This window comes from Engraulis encrasicolus, chromosome 8, assembly GCF_034702125.1.
Source record: "Engraulis encrasicolus isolate BLACKSEA-1 chromosome 8, IST_EnEncr_1.0, whole genome shotgun sequence".
Classification (NCBI taxonomy): Eukaryota; Metazoa; Chordata; class Actinopteri; order Clupeiformes; family Engraulidae; genus Engraulis; species Engraulis encrasicolus.
The window spans coordinates 30804322-30826731 of NC_085864.1; the positions used below are offsets into that span (position 1 = coordinate 30804322).

The window sequence follows — 22410 nt, forward strand, 5'->3', positions numbered from 1 at the left end:
GAGGGTGAGTAGGTGGTATTTGAGGCTCCGGATGAAATTTTGCTTTGGGCCCCATAAAGGCTTGGGCCGGCCCTTTTCACACACATAGGGGATCACGGAGGTCCGTCACCTTTGCTCGCTAGAGATTCCGATGGCCTCAATAGGACCACTCGGGACAATTCATCCATCGATGGACCCGGTAACAAAACCCCACCGCGGGGACTTTGCCACTTTCTCAGGTTTCCCTTTCCTTTGGTCACTTCAGCTATATCATCTTGACAAAAGGCACAACGTCTCTTCTCTTCTCATTAGCTGTGATTTTCTCAGGGCTAATGAGGTCAGCGCCACCTGTGGAAAAAAAGGGGCTGAAGCAGAATATCCCCTTGGTAAACACACACGCACGCATGCGCGCATGTATGCACGCACGCACACACACACACACATTCATGCACACACACACACACAGACACACGCATACACGCGCGCACACACACGCGCACGTGCATACACACACACGCACACACATAAACACACACGCACACACATACACACACACACACGCACACATATATTCTCACACTCACTCACACACACACACACACACACACACACACACACAGCACACACACACACACACACACACCACACACACACACACACACACAACACACACACACACACACACACACACACACACACGCACACGCACACACACACACACACACACACACACACACACACACACACACACACACACACACGCCCATTGCCTTTTCATAGACAGAGAGAGGGGTATAGGTGTCAGGGCTCGGGGGGGCGGAGTGATCCACAACACACAGGTGTATAAGAGCAGCTCCGCTGGCGCCCCTCCAGGATATGTTCACCAAGCTCACCTGGGGGAGAAAGATGGCCCGACTCACCTGTGCATTGGTAAGTACTGATGTGAGGACGCTGATATGAGGACTGCCCAGCGAACAACAGGGAATGGTTGCTGAGCATCAGACAGCATCAACTCCTCTCTCTCTCTATCGCTCTCCTTCTTACAGTATTTACATTGTTATTTACATATTCGTTATATACATTTATTTTGTGATTATATGATGAATTCAGGTTAATTGGGCCACTTTAGGTCATTCGCTTATATGTCAAAAAAAAAAAAAAAAAAACGGCCCAATTTACCTGAATTTGCCATATGTTTTCCCCCCCCCACAAATGAGGCTATTATGATTTTAATTGATGATGATATGGCTCTTCATCAGTATATGGCTTTTTGTTTCATTTATCTTTTGGATTGTTTTTTTTCCGCAATTAATATTCCTATCATGAGTGATGGAAAAAAGTCCCTTTCCTGAGTGAGGGATGGAACGAATCTTGTTCCTGAGAGAACATTCAGAGAAAATGAGAGATGATTTACTGGAGTCAAATTGAGCAAATCATTCTAACCAGCATTTTATGACTTCAATTTAGCAAGCCCTACAGGAAATCTTTTTAATCTTCTTGTGATGTTACGGTTATTTTCTTTTTTTCATGTTATGGTTTCAATGGACCAAATCCCAACTGAAATCCCATGATTTGTTTGGAGAAACTCAACACAACATAGTCGACTGTATAACCTGTAATCTGTGGGAATAAATGTTTGTCGGTAACTGAAATTGATCTTGAGATTGACCGACATGACATTATGATATCTGTGATATCCGGAGTGACCTTAGGTGCTTCTATTCCTCAAGTGTCATAGTGACTCTTGTGACTCTAATTTCATGCAGTGAATTTATTTTCCATCTTCCGTGTCCACAGACAATGCGGAGTCTTGTAGTGTTGCTGCTGGAGCTGTGCGTGTGCTCGGCGATGTTCCCCCCTCCAGGGGAAGGGCGTATGATGTCCAACGACAGCATGAGGCTAGACTACGGCGACTACGGCAATATGGCGGGGGGCATGCAGGGCGACGGCATGACGGAGGGAGACTCCACCTACTGTGACATGCTGCTCAACGCCCCCGTGCCACCCACCGCCGACCAGGTGCCCTGGTTCTGCATCTGCACCAGCTGCAAGGGCACCCCGGGGCCCAAGGGGGACAGAGGCGACCGCGGCTTGCCAGGTAGCCTACTAGGCCTTGATAGGCTAGCTCTGGGTAGAGTCAATAGAATAGAATAGAATAGAATAGAATGGAATAGAATAGAATAGAATAGAATAGAATAGAATAGAATAGAATAAACTAGAATAGAATAAAATAGACAGTATATTTTATGTTATGTTATTCTATATTAATGGCGTACTTTCGGTGTAGGCCAACACTATGAGTGAGTATGAGTGAGTAGAATGAGAGTAGAATCAAGTAGAATAGAATAGAATGTAAATGAGTGAAGTAGAATTGAAAAGAATGCACAGTACATTTTGTGGCGTTAATTGTACACTTTTTGAATAGGCCAAGACTATGAGTGTTACATTTCTCTTTGTAGGTAAAAAATTAACACTGTAAAATACTGTGTAGAATAGAATAGAATAGAATAGAATAGAATAGAATAGAATAGAATAGAATAGAATAGAATAGAATAGAATAGAATAGAATAGAATAGAATAGAATGTAAAAGACAATGCCAGGCCAGGCCTTCGGTGCAATTTTGATAAGATGAGGTCTCGAGATCATTGTGTAGTGAAATATTAGACCAGATCCACATTTGATCTTTAGCCTCATAATGTGTTTCACGAGTGGAATGCTCTACTAGTCATTGAAAAGATTTTTACAGATAATACCACACTACTACGACTTTAGAAATGTGTTATGACTTGGTCATTGCTATTCTGGCAACAGCACATTTATAACAGAGGTCTTGTCTTGAGAGATTGAAAAAAAAAAAACCCAAGGGACTTATTTTTGCTGTCAGTTGGATCTACTGTTTTTGAACTGTATGATACTGTGAATGACAGTTCCCTATTTCAATCTCTGTCTCTGTTTCTGTGTCTGTCTCTCTCTCTCTTCACTATTCTCTGTCTCTGTCTCTGTCTCTGTCTCTGTCTCTGTCTCTATCTCTGTCTCTGTCTCTGTCTATCTCTCTCTTCACTATTCTCTGTCTCTGTCTCTGTCTCTATCTCTGTCTCTGTCTCTGTCTCTCTCTCTGTCTCTGTCTCTATCTCTGTCTCTGTCTCTGTCTATCTCTCTCTTCACTATTCTCTGTCTCTGTCTCTGTCTCTATCTCTGTCTCTGTGTCTGTCTCTCTCTTCACTATTCTCTGTCTCTGTCTCTGTCTCTGTCTCTATCTCTGTCTCTGTCTCTGTCTATCTCTCTCTTCACTATTCTCTGTCTCTGTCTCTGTCTCTATCTCTGTCTCTGTGTCTGTCTCTCTCTTCACTATTCTCTGTCTCTGTCTCTGTCTATCTCTCACTCTTCAGGCAGACCTGGTAGTCCTGGACGGCGAGGGCTCCAAGGGTTTCCAGGCCGCCCCGGCTTCATGGGCAGAGAAGGAGTGAAAGGTCAGACTTCTATTCCGGCTAGCTAACCAAACCTGGATGTCATGTTGTGCAAGTAAATCAATGTTATTAAGAATTCATGCCACACGGTGGAGTCAGAAAGGTGATACCTCCTAAGAAAGCATATTGATTAAAAGCAAATATGTTATACTATGTACACATACCATACAAAATGCCATACATACATTATACTGTATACCATATGCATAGAAATATTGTTTTCGAGGCAGATGAGATTTAAGGATATTTCCTGAATACAATCCCATGATTTCTGTTTGTCTACACTCTCCTGTTACATTCTAATTAAAGGCACAATCAAAATAAATCCTAACAAAAAAATAACGAAAACAAGCTATCAGTCCAGCATGTTAAACACAAGTGCGAGGAGATTTTACAGAGCGATAGCAAGAGGTTGTCTATTGTGACTGACTGGGACGTGGGTGTGCATGCTGTAACCGAGATTTCATCTCCCATCCCCTCGAGACTAAAGCCAGTCCAATGTTCAGATCATGTCTAACCAGTGCTGATGCTGATGCTCTCTCTTTCTCTCTCTTTCTCTCGCTCCCTCTCTCCATCTCTCTCTCTCTCTCTCCCTCTCTCTATCTATCTGTATCTATCTGTATCTATCTCTCTCTTTCACTCTGTCTCTCTCTCTCTCTCACACTCTCTCTCTCTCATGCTTTGACCCTCAGGTGAGAAGGGAGATGAGGGTCTGAAAGGAGACAAAGGGCCTGTGGGATACTCCGGACCCAAGGGAGCACGCGGCTTCAAAGGTGAGATGGACACCTGTGGCTCTTTCTTTCTTTGTCTATCTCGCTCTCTCTCTCTCTCTCCCTTACACACACACACACACACACACACACAAACACTCACACAAAACAAATAGCAATATTTTTGAACATACTGCCAAAATGAATACATTGTTTTGTATAAATAATAAATAATTCAATACTACAGCTTCATAGCATAGCTTCAACACTCTATTTGACAGCAGATGATTCCTTCATGACCCAAGAGCATCCGATCTGACCTGCTGTGTGTGTCTCTCTCTCAGGTGACAAAGGAGACGCAGGTGTGGAGGGCCCCCAGGGCCCTGATGGCCCTAAGGGTGCTGATGGCGAGTGCCCCGAGTTCTGCGAGTCGGTGGTGGGTGACCCCGGACAGCCAGGCCTGCCCGGCAGCCCCGGCCCCAGAGGCATGCCCGGTGCGGAGGGCCCGTCAGGAAGCCCTGGAGCCAAGGGCGACATGGGCGACAACGGCATGCCAGGCGAGCCCGGAACCCCGGGCCAGAAGGGCGACCAAGGCGCCGAGGGCGACTGCAACTGCTCCGACGGCGCCGAGGGCGCCCCGGGTCCGGCCGGCGCCAAGGGCGAGAAGGGCGAGGTGGGCGACCAGGGCGTCTTGGGCGAGACGGGCCCCGCCGGCCCCAAGGGAGACATGGGCAACATGGGCATGATGGGGCCGCCGGGTCCCTGCACGCCCGCCATCCAGTCCTCCTTCTCGGCCGCGCTGGCCTTCTCCTTCCCCAGCCCCAACCTGCCCGTGCCCTTCCCCAACGTGCTGACCAACATGCAGGGCCACTTCAACCCCACCATGGGCATCTACACGGCGCCCGCCAACGGCACCTACGTCTTCCACTACCACCTGTCGGTGTACGACCGCGTGCTGAAGGTGGGCCTCTTCCACAACTTCGCGCCCGTCGTCAAGACCACGGAGGCGGCCGAGCTGGGCACGGCCTCCAAGACGGTGGTGCTGCACCTGAACCGGATGGACATGGTGTGGCTGCAGGTGCGTGACCTGCTGACCAACGGCGCCTACACCAGCAGCGAGACCAGCAGCACCTTCTCTGGCTACCTGCTGCAGCCCGACTCCTGCGACCTGCCGCTGTTCGGACGAGACTTCCTCACGCCCCCGGCGCCGCCAATGCAGGGCGAGTACAGCTGGGGCGAGCTGCCCGTGTACACCACCACCGCGCCACCCACGCCCACCGAAGCCGCCCCCTAAACTCGATCGCACACAGTCTCGCCACCGTCCAACGCAGCGACACTTACACATGCATACATAAACACACACAAAGACACTAGGTATAGATAAGCTATAGGTATTTTGCACACTATGTACACTCAAATTTGAACCACCCAGAAAACACAACACCCTGACAAATACATACACACACATACACACACACACACACACACACACACACACACACACACACACAAACAAGGGTTATCTATTTTACCACTAACTCCCGGATCCTAAATATCTGATCAGTCTACATTTCCCCACATGCGTGCATACGTGCGCGCACACACACACACACACCACACACACACACACACGCACACACTAGAGCTAGCTATTTTACTATGATGTGTATCAGGAGAAATGCCACAGAATTATACTTATTGAAGTAATTGTTGATTTTGAATACTGACTATGACCAGGATTTGTTTGATTCTACTTGCTGTAATTCTTTCTGAGCGCTAAGGCAAAAAAAAAAAAATCCTGAAGAATTATTTTAAGCACAATTTATAAAATTAGTAAAACTTCAGCTGAGATGCTGCCATCATCCTTCATACTTTTCATTTTTATTAAATAAAACTCAAGTCTGATAATTAATGATGAGGTTTTAGATCGTCTTATTTTCTTTATATATTTTTAATATCCTGTACCGGCACAGCAACAAGTGTATCGATGATAATAATAGGCCTATCGGTAGGCCTACAGGATTATAAGACAGGATATTGCATCACACAATTGTTGTTTTTTTAACCAAGTGCCATAACACAACCTTTCCAAAGTGTCAAAATGCAGACACCATTACGAAAAACACTCTCATGTGCATTTCATGTATAGACGATCAATGACGACATTCCCATTATTGATGGATTTTATCATAGATATATGCGTTGAAGGTCTCAGTGATCCATCGCCAAACTACTGTTGTTCAAAGTAGAGATTTGAGAAGTGATAAGAGAATGTGCGTGATTCTTTCCTCTCCCCGCCTTCTAACCCCAATAACACAATAGCTCTCACATGTTCTCTTCCCACACCTCTTTCCCAGACCTCATTCTCATGGAGCCAGATGTTTGTACTGTATGTGTTCTGCTTTCCATGTAGCTTCACCTACATATACCCCACCCCAACCCTTCTCCATTAGCTCAGGATATGCTTGTGTCAGTAATGTGTTCACTGTAATCTGATTAGGACCTCCATTGTTGTATCTGCTTTGGAGGTGTAGGAGTCTTTCTTTAGGATCACAGAAGGGACTTGTTTTCTCCTGCTTTTTAGAAGCTGCTGTTTCCTTTTGTCAGCTGATCAAAGCCCTGCTCTGAATATTGTGTTACAATAGATGCTCTCCCTCTATCGGTACCTTTCTCTCCTTCTCTTTTGCTCTCTTTTTCTCACTCGTTCTTTCTTTCGCACTCCACCCTCTCCCCAGAGAGCCCATTCTCAGCTGAATGGCAGCAGTCCATTAAGTGGAATCTATAGGGAGAGAGGAGCAAAGGGTGTAGCCCCCGTCTGTCGTGCCGTGTGGAGAATATGAGAAACACAAACACATGACACACAAGAGACCTGAGATCGGGTCAACTCTCTAATGAGACCATCCGAGGGAGGAAATCAACCCCCCCCCTCCCTTTAAAGTGATCCAGTTCCTGGAAGTGTTGTCATGCGCTCCTAAGTGGTCCGGTGATGGAGCACAAACACTGGAAGAACCAGGTGTGAGAGCTTAGGTGGTTTTTTTTCTTTCTTTTTTTTCTTCTTGGTTTTGCTCTCTGTTTAAGCCTTGCGCTACTTTGCCCGCATATCGTGCCCGCAATGTGTTACTGTACATTGCCTGTATCTGTCTTGAAAAACAAACACACACAGCTTTATGGTGATTTTACTGTGTTTGACTGAATGCAATCACACTTGGATGCTCTTACTGTGTTTGACTCTGTACATTGTTTTTCATCGACGAATAAAATATTGATCCATAAGACTGTGTGAGCCACTATGTCTGAATACTAATGCAGTAATATGGATTTAATGGGTTTTGTTTTTGCACATATGGATTTGAATAGTGTGAATATTGTGTTAAATTCTTTTATGCACATAATAAACCACAAGACAACTTCACTTGTCAGTAATCAAATGATTTATATCAAGGATTTCAAACACAGAATACTTAGCTTGCAACTCATTTTTGTACACTATGATTAAAATCAAATCAAATAGAAAGCAAACATTTCACAAGCTTTACACAGGAGGAAGCCTTCAGTGCGTTACAGTTCTTCTGTACGGGAAAAAAAACAGCCCTATGCATATAAATGTCCATGATGTTCTTCTGGTATGTTATTTTTATACACATTTATAAACCCTGTTCAAACCACGGGCTGGGAGCCACCACCCGCCTACAAAGAGTCTTTAAAAATAGGTCCACCATGCCTTTCCAGTGGGAGGGTATTATCTAAAATAGAACACGACATATGGGAATATTTCCCTGGATGTTGCTGCGCTTTTGAAAAAAAAAAAAAAAAAAAACAGAAGAAGGAGGTCTGGAAGAAATCAGGAACGTATGGAGCTCTGGGGTGTTTTTTTGGAGAAGTGGGACTGGGTTATGACTGGGATGGGATGGGATGAGATAGTGGTGGGTGGGTGTGTGTTTGGTTGAGGGAGGGGGGACACAACAAAAGAAGCTTTTACATTGGATGAAACACTAGAAACCCCTAAATGCAAAAGAGACTTCACCATATGGGAGCGTTATGGCTCATCACGTTACATACAGAAATATTTGTTCAGGAACCTGAAGTGTCTCTCTAAAAATGCTTCTTCCCTCCCCGAGAGGTTTTAGAGGGTGTAGATTCCTGTAAATGCATGAACCTTCAACTGAGCTTCTTTCTTGCGCAGCACAGACCTATGATACATGTACATAGCTAGCTTTGTACTTTCGCAGCTGGCTAAAGGGATCACATACTCTCTCAGCAGGAAATCAGGTTAAAAAACAAGATCAGGGCTCTCCTTGATTCTTCTCAGGAATGTATCTCTCTCTCTCTCCCTTTCTCTCTGTATCCTACACACTCTCTCTCTCTCTCTCTCTCTCTCTCTCTCTCTCTCTCTCTCTCTCTCTCTCTCTCTCTCTCTCTCTGGTGGTGAGGGTGTGGTAGCGTGGCAGAGGCCAGGTGCAGATGGCTCCTGTGGCCAATGCCCACATATATCTCTTCCTCCGCCCTCCACCCTCCTCCAGGAGCCAGCTGTCAGCCGTTAGCCCTCGGCCGGGGAGTCGTCCTCGGCCCCGACGATGCCCTTGATGTAGGTGCGCTTGAACTCCTGGAACTCAAGATCCTCGCTGCACAGAGCACAGAAGACAGACACAGAAGACAGCCGTGACCAAACACAACTCAATATAACAACACGATAACACATGCATGCACTGTATGCACGCACAAACACACGTACACAACACAACACAACACACAGAAAATGATACGCAGTATGCAGTCAGTCACACACACACACACACACACACACACACACACACACACACACACACACACACACACACACACACACAGCATTGTATCGCACGCACACAGATGCAGGCACAAGATCGACCACCTAAACATATGCTAACATATCACACTTACCCCCCACCCACACACACACACACACACCCATGCATAAACAAACATAAGGTCACACCCAAACACAAGGCACAGTCTTTATCAGATCAGCTGTTTATGACACGAGAACAAGCCGAAATTGCCTGAGGGCAGGCACAAGCGCAAGTGTCCCGCAAAACAAGGGGCAAGATTAAACGGCCAGATAAAACCCGAAAACAACACAAGTGGCACAAGACGCGAAACAAATTGACTCCACGGTCTCCAGGTCCCCAGAGACAAGGCCCCAAACACCTTGTCCCCACCTTGATCTTCATGTAACAGCATGCTTAGACAGATCCGTGCAACAACAATGGGCCCTGAAAATGAGGACTCGCCGCTGAAAAAAGACGGTGTCACGTTTTAGGAGGACGACTAGCTCAGCTTCCCTGCTTGCGTGTCTCGTCTGTAACCTGCTGTCAGAGCTGGACCGAGACCAACAAATGACCCGGGCATATATTCTTGCCGTAGCTTCTTACCCCAGACGGGCTCGCCAACGGGCCTATTCACTGCTGAAAATACTCAACTACATCATAACAACATTGCTATGACATTACGGGGAGCTTTAAGTGACAGATTAAGACATAGCCTTTACGGCCCTGCCGTGGCCAACCGGTAGGGCACTCGTCTGCCATGCGGCCGACCCTGGTTCGATTCCCGGCCCGGTCATTTGCCGACCCCTCCCCATTCACTTCCTGTCCACCTCTCAAACTGTACAGTCAAAATAAAGACCAAAAAAAATCTAAAGAAAAAAAAGACATAGCCATTACAATTTTGGTGACAGTAGGGCTATAACATAGGCTCTATGCTAAGGGGTTAAACTGGACCATCTGCATACTACTGAAAATGCCGCTTGACTCGTTCCACTGTCTATATTGTAGATGGACCAATGGGTCACCCCCTCTAAACTGTGGGTCAATCCATATGTAAAAACAAACAAACAAACAAACAAACAACAGTATCGGCTCCTGGAGACTGTAGGTGCCCCGGGAAAATGCCTTGTATGCCCGCTGTGATACACATACTGTATTTGCGCTATTGTGCTCCACCGTTTGCCCATTGTGGTGTCAAATATTTTTTGACACAGCGACACAATATGCTAAAGCGATGTTCTACGATCGCTGGCGTAATCAAAAACGAGGAGGGGTAAACGAGAGGCAGGTTTTTACACGGCATCTCTCTCAGGCCACAGCCTGTGCAGTATACTCACCTCTCTTTCTCTGGTGGGAGACGACAACAAGGGCGAGGCATTGTGGGAAAAAAGAAAGAGAGAGCGAGAGAGAGAGCGAGAGAGAGAGAGAGAGAGAGAGAGAGAGAGAGAGAGAGAGAGAGAGAGAGAGAGAGAGAGAGAGAGAGAGAGAGAGAAGGAAACATACACTGTTAGAGAGTCAAAATATATAAACATACAACAAAGAAGGGTACGTACGTCTCTGATGGGAACTGAGGACAAGAACACTGCACTTGGAAACAGCAAAACAGGGGAGGGGAGGACATCTTTCACACTAAAGCTCTCTCTGTCTCTCCCTCTCTCTCTCCCCATCTCTCTGTCCTCCCCATCTCTCTCTCTCTCTCTCTCTCTCTCTCTCTCTCTCTCTCTCTCTGGGCTCTTTATCTCCATTGGGATTTAGAGTGGTCAGCAAGGCTGCAAGCAGCTTATATATGCGCCCATTGGGCCACCAGCACGTGTGTGCACGAGGCCATTCAGGGAGCCAGGCCCATCAATCGCTAACATCGCTGTTACTGCTACTGCTGTCGCTCTCGCTGTCGCTGTAGCTGCTGCCCTCCTTGTGTGACCACTCAGGGGACCATTTCAGCGCTGCCGGCCCGCCAGCCCCACTCAGCCTCTGAGTGTCAGTGAGAGATTACCAGGGCCGATCTGGGCCGGATTAAGATGGTCTGGGGCCCCTAGGCTAAAGGTTGCTGTGCCCCCCCCGGGAGGCAAATTTCGTAAAAGATTTACATAGGCAGTGTCATATTTATTACAAGGCAGGACTTAAGGATAACATCTCTACCAACGGCACTCAACGTGACACTTTTTTCCCCAAAATTGCATCCTGTCACAATTCTGCAATTTTTCACTTGTGGCCAATCAGGGGGGCCCTGGCAGGAGGGGGGGGGGGGGGTCCCTAGGCTGCAGCCATATCTAGCCTGTGCGTTAATCCGCCCCTGACCAGGATGGAGGTGGGGAGGGAGCAGGGTTGGATGGAGAGGGGTCATGTGAACAAATATGCACTAATCCAATGAGACAAATGGCATGTTCCAGAAACACACAGCAGCGAGGGCATACGAGACGCAAGCAGAAAGGACATACGGCTCTATATGTGTTGGATGGGAGAGTGGTGTGTGTGTGTGTGTGTGTGTGTGTGTGTGTGTGTGTGTGTGTGTGTGTGTGTGTGTGTGTGTGTGTGTGTGTGTGTGTGTGTGTGTGTGTGTGTGTGTGTGTGTGTGTGTGTGTGTGTGGTGTGTGCGTGCGTGCGTGCGTGCGTGCGTGCGTGTGTGTGTGTGTGTGTGTGTGTGTGTGTGTGTGTGTGTGTGTGTGTGTGTGTGTGTGTGTTACCTGGATCAGGCTTGGGGTGCATGAGTCGGAATGGCACTTCCACTGCCACCTCACTACAGAACAAATACACACAAATACAGTCTGTCACATGTTACCGCTCAGCAACGACAAGTATATTTAGCTGCAACTGTGTAGTTATCTATATGCATAACATGATAGGAATTAGCACAGAGACAGCACGTTTACCTTGATCCAATCAACCTGTAAGAGAAACACACACAGAAAAATATCTATAAGTGGAGTACTTAAATACATGTATGTATTTTATAGTGGTGTCAACAATAATCGATTCGGCAATGCAATGCAATGCGGGGCATGGACAATTCAATTCAATGCGGCAAGTTCCAGAATCGATGCAGCAATTTTTTTAAGTTTCAATTACTTCCATGGATATTTCAGGAGCAAATGAATGTTAAATTAAACAAAAGCACTTGAAAGCTATGAAAACTGCAAGACTGATACAGAAAACAGCCAATAAAATGTTGCTCAGTATCTGACTACTTGTATTGCCTCATCATGACTGATGAAACATTTGCTTTGCTTTCAGTAGAAATGTAATGCATCGCAATGCATCGTAGAATTGAATCGCTACCTCACGAATCGTAATCCAATCGAATCGTGAGGGCAGTGCCAATGCACACTACTAGTATTTTATAGTGTCTATATCTCCCCATCTCACTCTCTCTCTCTCTCTCCACTTCACTTACCCTGCAGCCAGTACTCTGACGACCACTTTGTAGGAGATGATCATCCCAAGGACCTCCTTCAGGACATCATCCTTGATACTGCATACACACACATAGACACACACACACACACACATGTACACACACACACGCATGCACGCACACACACACACACACACACACGCACACAAACAACACACACACACTCACACACACACACACACACACACACACACACACACACACACACACACACACACACACACACACACACACACACACACACACACACACACACAGAGACACAAACAGAGAAAGACAACAGTTCAAGTACCTGCAAAATGAACTAAAACGGACAGTATTTTGTAGAGAAGCATGTAGAATGCAAAGTAGTGCTGGGTGTATAGACCATTGATATACTTAGTACATAGTAAATATGTCTATGTCTAGTATCTATCTGCTGTAGGGTGCCTGTTCTTAGTCCTTCCTCGCCTATTTAGAAAGTCTCTGGATATTTATCCTCCAGCTGGTTCCTCTCTCCTCTAGCCTCGTAGGGCAGTCATGGGTAAGCGGTTAGGGTGTCAAAGGTGGCCTAAACAACAACGTTACGCGGGTCTTCCTTGCCTTACGTGATGGAGGAATGAAGCACCATGAACAGCCCCCACTCTTATGGAATCCCGTCTCCCTCCCCCATCCTCACCCTTATAACCTTTTCATGTAATGAGATGTTCTGGATAACATTGAGTGACGTATGAGGATGGAGGAACCAAATGGAGAGGAGATATTGAGATGCACACTCTGCTACCAGTCCCTTACATGCAGAAGGAGGATCTGGCTACTGGATACTGTCGACTTACATGCTAGAGGAGGATCTGTCTACCAGTCCCTTACATGCAGCAGGCTCTGGCTATTGGCTACTGGTGACTTACATGCTAGAGGAGGATCTGTCTACCAGTCCCTTACATGCAGCAGGCTTTGGCTATTGGCTACTGGTGACTTACATGCTAGAGGAGGATCTGGCTATTGGCTACTGGTGACTTACATGCTAGAGCAGGCTTTGGCTACTGTTATCTTACATGCTAGAGGAGGCCAGGTTGGTGTCTCCGTGCTTCAGCTTGCCGTCCAGGGCCATGCCACGCCTCTCCTTGGCCTTCTCCAGGAGGGGCACCAGCGTGAAGTCCCTCTTATACGAGGTGCCCGCCGGGATAACGTCTCTGCAAATGACAACGAAGGACATGTATAGATGTATGACATGTGTACTGATCAGGGCTCTAAATTAACACCAGCCAGTCGGCCAAATGCTGGTGAAATTTCAGTTTGGCTGGTAGAAAAGACTTACTAGCCACTTTGACCCATTAGTGAGTGTGTGTTTGACTAGGGTCATTTCACGTGAAATCTGTGCCAGTTTAGTAGCAAGGTATCACCCTAGAACTGCATTTGTGTGAATCTGACACCAATATTAAGGGAGAAACAGACTAGCAAAGGTTTACATATGAGGGTAGGACACCATACATTCAGCCAGGCACAGCAAATATGATTGAATTCCCAAAGTGTCTGATTTCACGTGAAATGATCCACTAGAACAATTAACATCTACTAGCCATTTTGGCTGGTGGTGTAAAAAGTTAAATTAGGGGCTTGGTACGGATGTATATCTATATGAGGACAGTCAACAGACCTTAAAAGAAATATTATGAGGATCCCTCTATGGGTCAGGCGTAAATGCCTATGACACCAGTTTGCCATCAAACAACCAAACGATGAAACCAAAGACTCTATGAATCCTCTTTACAAAGAATGGTGAGCATAGCGAAAACATGCAAAGGAGAAAGGAGAAACGTCCCTTCAGTGGTGCGTAGAATCCCCTCTTCCTGGTTAGTAAGGACACTCACCCTATGTATTACAGTTTTTCTCAATTGGTTTTGTACATTTCTCACAACAGAATAATCATTCTCAAAACTTCTTGTTCAATTGTGACTTCCTGCTGTTACCTGTGCACATGGTAAAATACGTTTCTCGTAGTTTTCAGCATTTAGCAAATGCTTTCATCACCATGCAAATGGTTGTGTACAATTCTCAGTGTTTTTGTACATTATCAATTGATTTTGTCGTGTTCTGCAAAATGCTTTGTTATGATAATCCATGAAAGATCTCACTCCCCAACACATTTACACAGTGACATAACATTTTGATGGCTCTGACACGTTCACAGACACAAAAACCTGGTTTTGAGAGATTGGCCAAAGGTTTTGAGCATGAGATTGGGTTTTGCAGGTCATCCATGGTGCTTTGCCACTTGTTAAATCTTTTTTGGAAATGAACGTGATGTTTTGCAAAATGCGAGTGAGAAATGTACAAAACCAATTGAGAAATACTGTAACTAGATAGGTAACTATCAACATTTCCCAATGTCAAGTGTTCTAACCTTTGTAGGGCATAAAACGTTCACCAGAGTTCACCAAAGAGTATCCAATCACGGGGTGTTTCACACACTACCAAGGCTAGACCTTTACATTTTGAAATGGTGTATGTATTACAGTTTTTCTCAATTGGTTTTGTACATTTCTCACAACAGAATAATCATTCTCAAAACTTCTTGTTCAATTGTGACTTCCTGCCGTTACCTGTGCACATGGTAAAATACGTTTTTCATAGTTTTCAGCATTTAGCAAATGCTTTCGTCCACCATGCAATGGTTGTGTACAATACTCAGCTTTTTTGTACATTATCAATTGCTTTTGTCATATCACTAAAAAGCTTTGTCACTGAATGCATGAAACTATCGCACCTCCCAAAACATTTAGGCCCTAGGTCATAGTTTAAGTCTTGACATGCAAAATGATTTACCAAGCTGTCATAATGTGATAAACACTGTATAATTTCCATTGGATTATTGTCTATAAATGTGATCTGAATTGGTAAATTGCTCGCAGGTAAATATTGGCTCTCTCTAATCAAAGGCAGTATAAGGGATAGAGAAAACAGGCATACAATACAACAGTAGGCACTGTACTGCATTATATTACTCTTTGCCTCATGTGGCCTTTATAATTACGCTCCACGCAAAATTACAATATTTCCCTATAATTTCACAAGACAGTAAGTGCACTTTATACAGTATCAGTGTATTGTTTCAAATTTATTTTGCTTTACAGTTCTAGATTTTTTTTCACATGGGCTTGCAAGACAAGTAAAAAGGGATGGTAGAGGGCGCATTTTGACACCTCAACCAGAGTTTGCTATTTTTCCTATTTTGCAATGAGAAAACCTATCAATAAATAGGTCATAGTCTAAATGTATATCTAGGACAATCTTATCTGATCAATGTAATATAAAGTCTTATTTACAACATTTCCCATCCAATCTAAACAACATTTTGCTTCAGAAAAGATCCTCAGGAGTGTACTATTCAATTGACAACATGACAAATCGATTTGACTAGCTTGTCCATACACGGACTACACTATGACACAATGACTAACCATTCTGCTGGCACTGATACGTTCATTGACACAAAAACTTGGGTTTTGAGCAAGAGACTCAGTTTTGCAGGTCATCCACGGTGTTTTACCATTTGTTAAAGCTGTTTTGAGAATTAATATTATGTTTTGCAAATTGCGAGAGAGATTCGAGAAATGTACAAAACCAATTGAGAAATACTGTAATACTTGTTTTCCATGCTTTTGAAGTAAACCTGAGCTTCTTCATGCACTCATGTCAACCTCGTTATCTAATATTCCCCAATAGCAGCAGAGCTTGTGGTGACAATAAGGGGAATCAAGCGGGCGTATGATAGTATTACACAGGGGATGTGTGGGGGCACTTACTGGGAAGTGTTTTCTTACAGTGCAATAGAGTCTTATAAAGGACCATTCGTGTCATTACAAAAGGGCGATACCAGGCGGATTAACTGTACTGTGTGAAGTTGGACGGAGTTAGAGGAGGAAATTGCAAGCTTCCTTCTTCTAAGTAGGCCTTCTTGTAACTCCTAGCATTGAACACCTTTAGCCAAGATAAGACTAAATGAAAATGATACCATGCGCTACACATGTACTACAAGCAAGTCTTCAGATTTCTTCCAAGTCAAACACGCACAGCTATGTGTCGGCAGGGATGCACATGCATTCTGTGTGTGTGTGTGTGTGTGTGCGTGTGTGTGTGTGTGTGTGTGTGTGTGTGTGTGTGTGTGTGTGTGTGTGTGTGTGTGTGTGTATGCGTGCGTGCGTGCATGCGTGTGTGTGTGTCACTTACGAAGTTTCCTCAGATGCCACCGGCTTCACATATTTGTCATTGGAGTAGAGCACCACGTTGGTGACCTGCTCCACTGTGGACAAAGGTAGCATGATGATACACATGGAAACATACAGCATCCCACCTCTCTTGATACATACACATAGAAACATACGTACAACAGCCCACCTGTCTAGCTGTGTGGTCATAAAAAAAATATTCTGACACACACACAGACACACAGACACACAGACACAGACACAGACACAGACACAGACACACACACACACACACACACACACACACACACACACACACACACACACACACACACACACACACACACAGGGAAGCTGACAGGGGGTGACTAAGAGGTCAGTTGCCCTGGGCCCAGGGAGAGAGGGAGCCCAAAATTGGCTCCTCATTACGTTTTATGTATTGGATTAGGGGCCCTTTCAAATGGCTTTGTCCTGGGCCAGGGAAAAGCTGTCAGCGGCCCTGCATAAACACACATGCACGCACACACACAAGCATGTACGTCCAAACGCACACCCGCTTGTGTACGCAAACACAGTTGACCATTCCAAGACAAGCGGGACTACTTCACAGTGACTAGACCCAGGGATTACTCGAGCAGTTGGAACGGTTGACCCAAAAATCCTAAGGGGTCATTGTTCTCTACTTCTTCTCTTTTTGAGGTGTTTGCGCAAGACGTGCGCTACCGCCATCTACAGCGCTAAGGGGACTACATTGATTCTCAACCTCAGGACTCCGAAGGTCTCCTAACCCAAGGTCTCCTAAAGGGGCGTTCCCCCGACATAAAGTGGATACCGGAAAAGAAACAAAATGACGCTTCTTGTTAGATCCACCTTCTTTGGTTGACCATTCCGTCATAACTGATTTCTCACCTGCAACTGAAAGGTCTTTCACGTCCTTGCCAGAACTATTGGTGATCTCCACATGGATGTTGATTGGCTCCCCATGGTAGTATGTCTATACACGCAGAAGTCCAACAGAGAAACATGCCTATCACATTAGCCAACCACAACAAAAGTGATACAGCATTGACAATACAGGAGATACATTGTTGATAGCAAATCCTTGTCATTAGATTTAGCTGATACTTGAGCAATGTGAGGTAATATACATGTCATAGAGCAGGGGTGTCAAACTCAAATTGACTGAGGGCCAAAATCAAAACCTGGAACGAAGTCATGGGTCAAACGAAAAAAATATTTTAAAAAATGGACTAAAATTGTGCATGCATGCACTTCATACTCATAGTTAAATTTCACACACACTCTTTCCCAACATATTTCTCATTTCAAATGTGTCTGCAAATCTTGTGACACAGCAAATTTCATGTTCAAGTTGTGTTATGCTAAACATTAATGGTGTATGAACTGTAATAAACATTTGAAATGATCTCGCGGGCCGAATAAAATGGCTGTGCGGGCCAAATTTGGCCCCCGGGCCTGAGTTTGACATCCTTGTCATAGAGGAAAACCAGATTCAAACCTGCAACCTTATGTAGATCATACAGTAGAAGGCTTTTGTTCTGTAAATACGTTTCAGTACAGTTTTTTAGGAATGAATGACCAAAAAGCTATGTCAGCCTACATTATTATGCATTATTGACAGGCAAGTTGCCTACGAGACCTTGCCCTTTGACCAATGGTAGGACTATCCCTACCATCACAAATATGCGATTAGAATTTTACCCAAATCTTGGTCGAAGGGCCACGTCTCGAATTGCCTGGCTGTTGCCCGACCTGTAGTTCCTTACAGCTTCATGAACTCCACTACTAGGTCTGCAGGAGCACGCATTGTCTCCGCCTTCAGAAAGAATGGCTTTATCCATCATTCTGTCCCTCCTCACCACCAACAAATTCATTCAAAAACTTCTCTGTTGATCTGTAAAGGGTCAATATGCCCTGTGACTCCTCAATGCCAGCTGCCATTGATATTGAAGCAATAAATGCTCCGATTATTTTTTGGATGGAGAAATGGAATCCTGCTGCTGTCACCTAGACCTCCATGTGTGTTGGAGCTCCACGAGGGGGCTCCAGAGATCAGAGGTGGAAAGTAACTAAGTATTTTTACTTCGTTACTGTACTTAAGTAGTTTTTTCTGCATTTTTGCAGAAACTTTTTCCTATCGGATCAAGTAGGCAGACATGAAGAAAGACAGCCATTGCGTGAGAAGGCCAACTTGTACTTTTGTACTCAAAAAGTACATTTAAAAGTTAGTACTTAGGACTTTTACTTAAGTACATTTTTGGTATACAACTTTTACTTTCACTTGAGTAATTTTTTCGCAGGGTACTTCTACTTTTACTTAAGTACACAACTTCAGTACTTCTTCCACCTCTGAAGATACACACACACACAGAGGTCTGGTGAGAACCAGGCTAGGGTCTCACAGGGCCAAAGTAAGTGCCCTCCCCTGGTATGTCTATGGTATGACTCACCCCTTTGTCCAGCTTGGCCTTCATGAGCAGGGGCTTCTCAGACATGACGAACTCGCATTTGGTCTCCCCAACAGGGGGCGCCTCCCTCTCCTCAGGGGCGTACTGGATCTTCCTGATGGCCAGCTTCACCGAGCTCCTGCACGGGACGGAGGTGGGTGAGATTTTTTTGTAGTTTATTCAAAGCTTGCAAGTCAAGTAAAGCTTCTTTGCACAAAAATAGACCTGAAGTGTGCGGATTGCCTTCTTTTTATACAGAAATTTCTACTGAATCCTGCACCTTCTAAACAGATGAGCGGTGGCCTATCACAACTGTAGTTTATTCATAAAAGATCATGCACAATTTCAATAAATATTGCCTCTTGATGCATTATAGCAGAGGTAAGTATAAAGTACTCAAAACGAGTTATTTATGTAAAACTAGTTTTAAAGAAGGGTGAGTAACAGTACATTTGTTGTACACAATTCTTTTTTTCATTCAGTGGGTTAGCATGACACACAGACATACGTTTTGCAAAGGGGGCAAAGGGGTCAGTTGTCCCGGGCCCAGGGAGAATGGGGGCCTAGAATTGGGTCCTCATTAAATTGCATGAGGGGGCCCTATCAGATGACATCGCCCGGGCCTAGCAAAAGCCCGTCAGCAACCCTGCACACACACACGCGCACGCACGCACGCACGCACGCACGCACGCACGCACGCACGCACGCACGCACGCACGCACGCACACACATTCTGTATATCCTCACTTTTTCTGTGCCTTCTCGTCCTCGTTATCTCCTACGAAAGCCTTGACTTCGAACTCTACTTGACAGCGCTGTGGAGCAAGAAGACATATCTGTTTCAGTGAAGACACAGGCTAGTAAACTACACAGAGTAACATTTCATACACAGAGTAATTCAATGTGCTGTACAGTGATAAAAAAAAACGTGCAAAAAAATAAAAAAACAAGAGAGAAGAGATAAAAAAAAGTTTAAAAAAAAAACTGTAGGCCTATCAGTAGACTGAATATGGATATGATTACAGTGAGTGAGTGTAACTGGACAAGGCTAAAGGAGTAATGATGATGTCACCTTTAGGAGATTTTTAGACCTACCTTTCCAACATCACTGGGTCCAGGCTGGAGACAAACTGAACAGGGCAGGTTGTCTGGGAACTAAAAACGAACAAAATAATCAACTTTTTAATTAATGGCCGTATAGCACACAATACTCCCATGCATGTTGCCAGAATATAAACAATTTGGAAAGGGAAATTGTGTTGAGAGAGACATTAGCACACCTCAAAGAAAAAGGGGTATGCATCATGCCCGAGTTTGCGTATGAGGTTCTCCTGCATCTTGGTGTGGGTGCTGCGCTCGACGTCTTGAAGCGCCGGGTACACCTGTCGCGTGCACAGGAAGATGTCTCGGCGGAAGGCAACGCCCATCACGTCCATGTCATCTCTCCCATAGCGGAACGAGCAGGAGAGCATCACGTACACTAGAGGGAGACAGATGCGTAAGAGAGAAGATATCCTGAAGGCCTCATTTCAAAGGTAAGGTATCAAGGCAATTTATTACATTAGTTTCTGGTTGTTTCTAATGTTCTGGTAAAACATTTTGTGAGCTATAACGTCTACTAATCAAACTTACCTTTTTTGCCCTTGCATTGTGCCGGGTCAATCACCACAACTCCATCTGAGAAATAAGCAACAGTTCAGTCAAATGATCACATTAACATCCAGTGGCAGAAGAAGGCCCTACTATCAGGGTCCTTTAAGTCCTAAACCCTACACACCCCTAATGGCCCAACCTGCTCTGGGCCCAAAATGTGAAACAGGCTAATGATCAATTCTGTAATGTCTGACCAGACTTATATCCCAGAGTCATATGTCTCTGAGTGAAACAGTGAAAAATAAAGAAGGCTTTTTATGCCTTTATTGTAACCGGACAGGGGGAAAGAAAATGAAATGGGAAATGGGAGAGGTAGAAGGGGAAACTTCGGCATATGATCCGGGCCGACATCGAACCCAGGTCACAGTTAGACCACAGCAGGGCCAGAATGTCCAAGTTCTTGAAGAAGCTACTCACTGCTTCAGAAAAAAAGTACTGTCTAAAAGCATACTCTCTGTCTTTAAACAGGACCACCTTTATGTCTAGTCTATGGGCAAGAGAAACTTTCAGAAACAAATTGTCTGTTTTCGACCTTAAGAGTGAGCAACACATTCAAATGGCCACAAATTCTTCAGATATCACCAGAACCAGATTTACCGGTAAGGTGTCATGGTTGTGACTGGTCACAACTAGACCTCTCAAGTGCATCAATCCCCAGGACCTTATTGGAATCAGGCCGTAATTACAGACAGGCCTATATTTCAATCTGAGTCAAATTGACTCCCAGTGAAGAAAAAAACAACGGTTTGTGTAGCTTATATTCTAGTTACAGTATCTCAATATCACACACAGTATGAGAGCTACGTTTAGTTTTGAACTCACCGACAGGGTCCACAAAGTCACAGTGGTCCACAAAGTCTCTCTTTGGCAGGTAGACCCCCACCTATACAAAACGGATGGGTAACGGTGTAAGGTTTCAGTTCATTTGGGCTAAGCAATGCTTTGACATATCAACCGTATCTCAAACATTTCGTGAAGTTTTCACGAAAAAAAAAATGGGGAAATAACTACAAACTACGTGGTGCATTCACGTTATTGCCTGTTTTTAACAGCAACGACATAAAGCTGTGGAATGGCTCTATGTGAGATATTACATAGAGCTATAATGGTGTGGGCTCAGGAGTGTTATGTACTTACAGACTTGTCTTTGGAGATCTTCTTGAAGACAAGTCGCTTAGGACTCATGGTGTCTACTTGTTATGCCCAAAGGTTTATGCTGTTAACACAACGGGGGGACACAAACGTAAAACATGGATTACATTTTTTAACCACCAAGGCATACATTTATTGCTATTTAAAAAAAGACCTCATTGCCTGGCCATTTTGTATAACATTTGAACTATCTGTCTCAACTCATCTTTTCATCTCATTTCACTATTTTAATGTGACACTGACCCACTGTTGGTGCTAGTCCAGTGTCATGAAAAAAATACCTTCCTATCGTTCAAAGCAACCAGTCCAAGACATCAAATAATCAAGAAACCTTAAACAAAACAGGTATTAATAAATCTTCCCAACGTTCTGCTGTATAAGTTAGAAATAATCAACAGTCTTGTCCATTTATCCATCTGTATCAGCAGGTTCTGTCACTTCTAAGTGCAATGACTGACCTGAAGGATGAGGCTCGGGGGTCGTTGTTGGTTCTGAGCGCCTGCCTGGAGGATGCAGTCAGGATGTGGACCAAGGTGGACAGGACTCAGGACTAGACAGGACAGCAGGTATCTGTAA

General features: G+C 44.8%; 2 protein-coding genes across 2 annotated transcripts; one reads left to right on the plus strand and one right to left on the minus strand.

The window, feature by feature from the left end:
- Positions 1-1827: 1827 nt before the first annotated feature.
- LOC134453834 (collagen alpha-1(X) chain) lies at positions 1828-5451 on the plus strand. The gene is made up of 4 exons (XM_063204583.1): positions 1828-2077; positions 3370-3450; positions 4140-4220; positions 4502-5451. The coding sequence occupies exons 1-4, from the start codon at positions 1828-1830 to the stop codon at positions 5449-5451; spliced, it is 1362 nt and encodes a 453-aa protein (XP_063060653.1).
- Positions 5452-8694: 3243 nt separating this feature from the next.
- sagb (S-antigen; retina and pineal gland (arrestin) b) lies at positions 8695-21888 on the minus strand. Its single transcript, XM_063204584.1, has 15 exons — positions 21820-21888; positions 21505-21565; positions 20662-20706; positions 20310-20509; positions 20125-20184; positions 19777-19844; positions 19033-19168; positions 17471-17555; positions 16584-16656; positions 13409-13546; positions 12354-12431; positions 11833-11847; positions 11652-11699; positions 9141-9161; positions 8695-8779 (listed from the first exon to the last, which is right to left on the minus strand). The coding sequence occupies exons 1-15, from the start codon at positions 21865-21867 to the stop codon at positions 8695-8697; spliced, it is 1161 nt and encodes a 386-aa protein (XP_063060654.1). The 5' UTR covers positions 21868-21888.
- Between the last annotated feature and the right edge of the window lie 522 nt (positions 21889-22410).